Genomic DNA, 6925 nt, shown 5'->3' with positions numbered 1-6925 from the left:
CTGCCTGACCTGCTGCGCTTTTCCAGCAACACATTTTCAGCTCTGATCTCCAGCATCTGCAGCCCTCACTTTCTCTCGAAGATAAAAATGAGGGCCAATTCAGAAAGAATTACGTTCCAAGTTCCTTTCTAATACCCCAAAATGTTGAAACAAGATCAGAAAATCATGATTCTGTTGCTTGGTTCACTCTGAGGCTGGGGGGCCGGGAGTGGGGGGCGGGGGGTGGTTGTGGCTGTGTGCTTTTCTGGCAGTCACTTCCAGTGAAGTGCACCATCTTGAGGACAGTGCTCCCATGGGCATCCTTTGTGTATGCCAGAGACAACCAAAACAGTCTCATCTGCTGATGTGACTGGTGTTATCCAAATTTGGATCTAATTGTTCCAATTACCAAATTTACAATCTACATTAATGCGGAAAAATCGTCGTTTCTATATGAATCATGCCTATTTTTCTTTGATAAGGTCTTCAAGCAATCTTTGAATTCCTGCAGGCACATGTGCACGTATCCCGTTTTGAAAATAGCAACCACATGACCCCTTCGGTTACCATGAACTGTGGGCTTAATGCATTCCTCCCTCCGTTTCCCCATTCAGACAATCCCTTTAGCTATTCCTGTTATTTTTGCATCTCAAGGGGGTTTCAGAACGTTTCATGAAGTTGCAGGGCTGCAGCGTTTTGCGCCAATTTAAGTGGCTGGGAAGAAAATGTTGGGGAGACTGTCTGGAAACTCAGAGGGGTAACTTCAAATTCAGTAGCCAAGTCAATTTCCAACTAGGTCAATAATCACAGTACTTCTGTCGTCACATCCCTTCCCAGCGAAGAGTTAATGATCCCAATAAAAATCGGAATGAACATGTTCCCCCAACTCCACTATTAACACGTACAGAAAGACTAATATTTACATCGTAAATGCTTTGCCCTAATCAGTTTGAGGTTAGGCTGCCAAGCGAATGTTCTCGAAAACCTTCCAAGACCTGGAGTGAAAGGGACCCAGCTGGAGTGAAATGTCAGGGTGACTCCTGCAGCTGACAGAAGCTGCTGAAAAAAAACAGTGCAGAGCCCAGGACTATTTTGGCAGAGAGTTGTGCTTAATATAGACCGCAGGCAGCTCGGCAGCACTGCTGCGTGCTGAGTTCTGGACATTTGCTCCGGGAAGGCCGAGGGACAGGAAGTCTCTAGCTGAAGTCCAAACTTTCCCCAGCGATCTTCTTCCAGAAGGCACCGACCATGTCTGACTGCAGCCAGGAACAGGACGACAAAGAGTCCAACAGCGGGGAGCTGGATGAGGATGAAATCCTGGCAACTCTGTCTCCCGAAGAATTGAAGCAACTACAAAACGAGATGGAAGTTCTGGACCCTGACCCGCTTGTGCCCTTAGGGCAGAGGCAGAGAGATCACACAGAGAAAGCTCCCACTGGCTCCTTCGATCACAGATCCCTGATTGACTACTTGTACTGGGAGAAGGAGTCCAGCCGATTGCTGGAGGAGGAAAGGATCCCGGTCATTCTGCTGAACAACGAGGTGAGTGTGTGCTGAAGAGTAGCTGGGGGAACAAGAAAGCAGAGTGATACTGCCTCAGTGAAACCCGTTGTAACCACGTACAGAAACAGCCATGAAACCCACATAACATTTTTCCTAGAATATCCAAAGATATTACTTCCACTCTCACAATATCCACTGTACCTGAGATATTGCAACTCCAACATACAAACTGGACCTTATTCCTTCTAGTTTGGCACTGGGTTTCAGTAACTGCCCAGCTTCCCACCAGCATTGGGGTGGCGTGGTGGCTCAGTGGTTAACATTGCTGCCTCACTGTTCCAGGAACCTGGATTTGATTCCAGCTGTTGTGACTGTTTGTGTGGAGTTTGCACATTTTCCCCCTGTCTGCGTGGATTTCGTCTGGGAGCTCCAGTTTCCTCCCACAGGGTAAAGATATGCAGGTTAGGTGGGTTGGCCATGCTGAATTGCCCATAGTGTGCAGGCTAGGTGGATTAGTCATGGGAAATGCAGGGAAAGGGTCTGGTTAGGATGCTGTTCAGAGGGTTGGTGTGGACTCGATAGGCTGAATGGCCTGCTCACACATTGTAGGGATTCTATATGGAATCTCACCCTGCATTTGGATACAGCCAGTTGTACATGTAGCAAATTAACAAATTCACTTGAACATGGGCGAGATAGACTGTGATATATTCATTCATTTCCTGGCTCATTTCCCAAAGGAGTTACATTTGTACTGTACTGAAATGAAACAGTGGAAATCTTAAAAATGGCTTTGAAGAATTTCTAATTAAATGATTCTGATTTTTATGAGAAAGTTTTGTATAGTAAGAGTGGTGTTTATAACATTTGTACTTGAACTTTATTAGAATTATGAAACTGTACTTTGCCGAAAACAAAAAAATGACACAAAACTGAAAGTCTGTCTTTCCAACAGGAGACTGTAGAAGGAAGAACTGAAGAACCACCAGCTGAAAAGGAGTGTGAAGAAGAGAAGAGTAAAAGTGAAAGAGACAGAGATAAAGAAGAAGAAAGTACCAAACATCTGAATGGAAATGGTCAGTGGATTCAGCAAGATAATAACCTGGAGAACAAAGAAATCAAATACAAATCAGAGAAAGAGAAGGAGACATTAGAGATGATGAAGGCACAGCAAGTCAAAGATCTGCCAGTGATTGAACCTGAAATTCAAACCGAAGACAATGGCAGTAACCAGCTGGAGGGATCGGGGAAGACCATTCCGGATCAACCTAATGACCAGCCGAAGATTGAAGACCCCATTCTCTTGTGCAATAAGACAGAGGCTCGTTCCTCCACTGAAGAACAGGTTGAATGCAATAACAATAAAAAAGGCAGCGAAGAAGAAATTTCTACACCACCCAAAGAAAGCCAAGAAAATACTGAGGTGAAACCAAGAAAAGGAAAGGTAGGAAAGAAGGTAGGACTGGACAGTAGTTTCCTCAAACTGACTGCAAGGCCTTCAGGAAACCCAACGCTCTTGGATGAGTCATTGGCAGATATTCGCAATAACAAACCTGACCTTAAAGAGGTCAACCTGAACAATGTGGAAAACATCCCAAAAGATATGCTGAAAAGCTTTGTGGAAGCTTTGAAGAAGAACAAACATGTCACTTCATTCAGCATCACAAATACAGGTGCTGATGATGAAATCGCCTTTGCCATAGCCAACATGCTAAGAGAGAACAAAAAAATTGTTACCCTCAATATTGAATCCAATTTCATCACAGGAAAAGGCATTGTGGCTATCATGAGGTGCTTACAGTTCAATGAGATTCTCACTGAGCTGAGGTTTCACAACCAGAGACATATGTTGGGTCATCATGCTGAGATGGAGATTGCCAGACTTCTCAAAGCCAACACCACCCTCCTGAAGTTGGGTTATCACTTTGAGCTGCCAGGGCCCAGAATGGTGGTCACCAACTTGCTAAGTCGCAATCTAGATCAACAGAGACAACGGAGGTTGGAGCAGCAGAGAAACCAGGTTATGCAGGAACAAGAATTGATGATGAATGCCTGTCAAAAAATTAACCCAGGCCTCCTAGAGATGGTGGATGGATATGTGCCCAATCACTCCACCCTCTGTGAAGAACCTCCCCTTCCACCAAATACCTGTTACAATCGTCCAAAGAAAATTGTTCGAGTACAGCTCAGAAAAATTCCCAAAAAACAAAGTAAAATTAAAACTTGTACTACAGACGGGAATGACAAACCAAACCTGAAGGCAATGTTAAAGTCACTAAAGCCAGTTCCCAGGACTCGACAAGCTCCTTTAGTTGAAAATACCCCTCGAGATGAGTTGTTAAATGATATTCGTCAGAGCAACGTGGCTTATTTAAAACCTGTGAGTAGTGTTTCCATACATTCCCAGTGGTGTTTTATAACTTCTTTCCAATCAACGCCATTCATCTGCTTTAAGTCATAACTGGTATCAATTTTCCTTGCGTAATTAAGATTTTAATAGGTTAATAGCAAACTCATTTGCAAACTTTTTTAAAAGTCAAACATTCAACCTTAGGAATGATAAAACAAAATGCAACAGATGCTGGAAATCGGAAACAAAAAGATAAATAAACCCTGGAAAAACTCAACAAATCAAGCATCTTTGTAAAGAAAGGAAAATGTCCAATTTTTCTGGCATGGCTCTTTTTTAGAACTTAAAGATTTGACAGATGATTGCTTAGTTCCACATTTTATTTTGGGATTTGTTAAATATTATTTTATCCAATCCAACTCATATCCTTCTCCAATCCCTCCAAAAAAAAACAAAAATAGTCTTTATCTAGTTTAGGCACCATGCAATCTTCCATCATTATACTGCTTTGTAATCATGGCAAGTTATCCATGAACCTCTACTTAAACTCTCAGGTATCCATTATTTTCTACTTAAAGATGTAGTCATACATTCCAATTTTCTTCACTATTCAGAAAATTCCTGAGAACTCAGTGCTTCACTATGGTTATACGTTCTATCCCACTCATAATGCAATGTAAGTATTGTTTCAATGTTTCATGTTGAATATCTTCAGTTTCACATAAACACAAGTTTTATGTGAGAATTAATATTTTGCCTCACCTCAATCGTCCCTATTTTATGCCACTGTGAGAGAACAAAAAGCTACAATGCTGAAATAAACTGTGTCATTGATGATTGTGTTTAATATGAATTTTCTCTTAGTTTAAAAATGTCACTGACAATAACGGGATCTGATTTTTAAATGTGCATCAACTGCCAATACTCTTGTTCCATGGGGTAACTTTTTACGCATTCAAAAATGAACTCTTCTTCCAAAATCCAAACCTTTTGTTTCATCCAAAAATCACGAACTAAAACAAAATTAATTTGCAAGCAGAACGTTAGACTTTGTGTGAAAATTCTCAGAACACATGCACATGACAGCTAATGTATTGCAAAATCATTGTATAGAGGCTGCCATTTTTAGTCTATTATTTAACTTAGTGCTATGTGCCTGCATTTTTCCAAATAATGCATGTGAGATGTTGACAAGACCTTGTAAAGTCTATTAAAGTCTCAATAAGCTCTTCTAACATTCTCTAAGTCATTATTGTTATACAATACTACTGCATCATGAGCATCATGCCTAAATATAACCATTGTACTCATAAAAAGACAAGTCTCAGTGAAAAGGGACATTGCCCACTGAATTATGAAGACAACTTAGGGGTGGAGTTTTGCTCAAATATAATCTAATTCTAGATATTGTAAAAATGTTTATATACTTATCAATAACTCTTAGTTGCCCTATTAATGTGTTGCATTGAAATTGTCTGATGGGGATGATGTGAAAAGCCTATCCGTGATAATTATGTAGCTTTGTTTTAGCAATAGTAGAATGGGAAGATTTAACATCTGTTCTTATTTATGATGTTTCTGAAATCATACTCCATAATATCACAAGAAAACATACTCCATAAGAAAAGTTCCACAGAAAACATTTATTCCTAAACTTAATTCTTTCCTAAACTTTTGAATATGTTTCCTTAAGTAAATGAACAGCTAAAGATTATTACGGTGAAATGGCAATTTAGCAGGACGCCATTATCTCAGTTGGAGAATATTCTGTTTTCATTAGGTAATAAAATGATGATATTAACACCTAAGCTTATTTTAATCTTTTAGGACTATTCTTTCTCCACTTCCTCCTCTCTGGAAGAGACTAATTCATGCTAGAGTGAGACTCGATGGACCTGAGATTATTTTAGCATCCTTCTTTTCAAAAGCAGGATTAGATTCCTATGTGTGCTTGCAAACCTCCAGTACCTAGTTGGAGTGAGCCTCCTTAATCTCTGCACAGTAAAATTTCAGTAGTTCAGCTCATTTTTAACTTCAACACAATTTAATATCCATTGAAGTACACGACATGGTCATAACCACAGGAGAACAGTGGCCGATTCTAATGCTTGTACTCTTCCCCTGGTTGATCAAAGTGATCAAAAATCAAACCCAGGACATTCAGGTTCTTAAAGCTCAGTACTAGCATAAGCTGCAATGGGGTTGATTAGCTCAGCTGGCATGATGGCTAGCCTGTAATACAGGCCGATAATAATAATACAAGTTCAATCCCTGTGTGAGTGAGGTTACTGTGATGGATGTCAACTTCTCGCCTTGCCTGATTTATGGTGACATTCAGGTTAAACAATCACCAGTTTTCTCTTTCCAATGATAGAGTAGCCCTGTGGTCTGGTATGACTATGGCAACTTTACCTTTTAAGTTGCAGTAAGTAACTTGGAATTTAAATCTGTTTTCATGATCCGAAATACTCCTTGCTGGTGAAACAGTAATGTATAGGTACCATATTGCTATTCACAATGCGGTCTGTTCCACATTAAGGGATCATACACAAACTGGGTGACTACTTTCAGACACCACTCTATTTAGTTCACAGTCATGACCTTGAGCTTCTAATAATTGCCATTTTAATTCTCACGCTGGCGTCTCTGTGCTCAGCTTCATGCAGTTTTCTAATGAAGCTCAAAGTAGTTAAAAGATCTGAATATCATTTTTCTAATTAGACACTTTATAACCTTCTGGACTCAACATTAGGTTTGCCATCTTCAGAAAATAAGTTCTGCCTACATTTTGTTTATTTATTCATTATAAAACAATGGATTCTTTGCTTCTCCCACTACCTCTTCCTTTGGACATGCATCAGCATCTCTTTTGTGATCTAATTTCTCATTTCCTCCATGCTATTACAAACCTTCTCTTTTGTTCTTCTTTTCATCCCCCCTTTCACTTGTTTAAAACCTACACCAATATTCTTGACACCCACTAGTCAGTCACCAGGATCATTTTAGGCATATGCTCTTGGCCCAGAAAGCGTACTCGATTGCAGCTCCTGACAAAAGCACTGGCAATTAAAATTCTCTTTGCTGAATAATTAT

At 40.2% G+C, this 6925-nt stretch overlaps 1 protein-coding gene across 2 annotated transcripts in view; it reads left to right on the top strand.

Moving 5' to 3' along the window:
• The first annotated feature begins 1108 nt into the window (after positions 1–1108).
• The window catches only part of lmod3 (leiomodin 3 (fetal)), a 10850-nt gene continuing 5033 nt past the window's right edge, over positions 1109–6925 (top strand). The window contains exons 1-3 of one of the 2 annotated variants that reach the window (XM_043708324.1): positions 1109–1521; positions 2438–3862; positions 4447–4527. In XM_043708324.1, the coding sequence (XP_043564259.1) occupies positions 1228–1521; positions 2438–3862; positions 4447–4512 (1785 nt within the window). In that variant the 5' untranslated portion in view covers positions 1109–1227 and the 3' untranslated portion in view covers positions 4513–4527. Of the gene's footprint in view, positions 1522–2437; positions 3863–4446; positions 4528–6925 lie in introns of those variants that run through there. The other variant, XM_043708325.1, reaches the window with a different exon arrangement.

This window comes from Chiloscyllium plagiosum, chromosome 18 (assembly GCF_004010195.1).
Source record: "Chiloscyllium plagiosum isolate BGI_BamShark_2017 chromosome 18, ASM401019v2, whole genome shotgun sequence".
Lineage (NCBI taxonomy): Eukaryota > Metazoa > Chordata > Chondrichthyes > Orectolobiformes > Hemiscylliidae > Chiloscyllium > Chiloscyllium plagiosum.
Note: the sequence above shows the minus strand (reverse complement) of the source record. Positions and strands in the feature narration are given on the sequence as shown.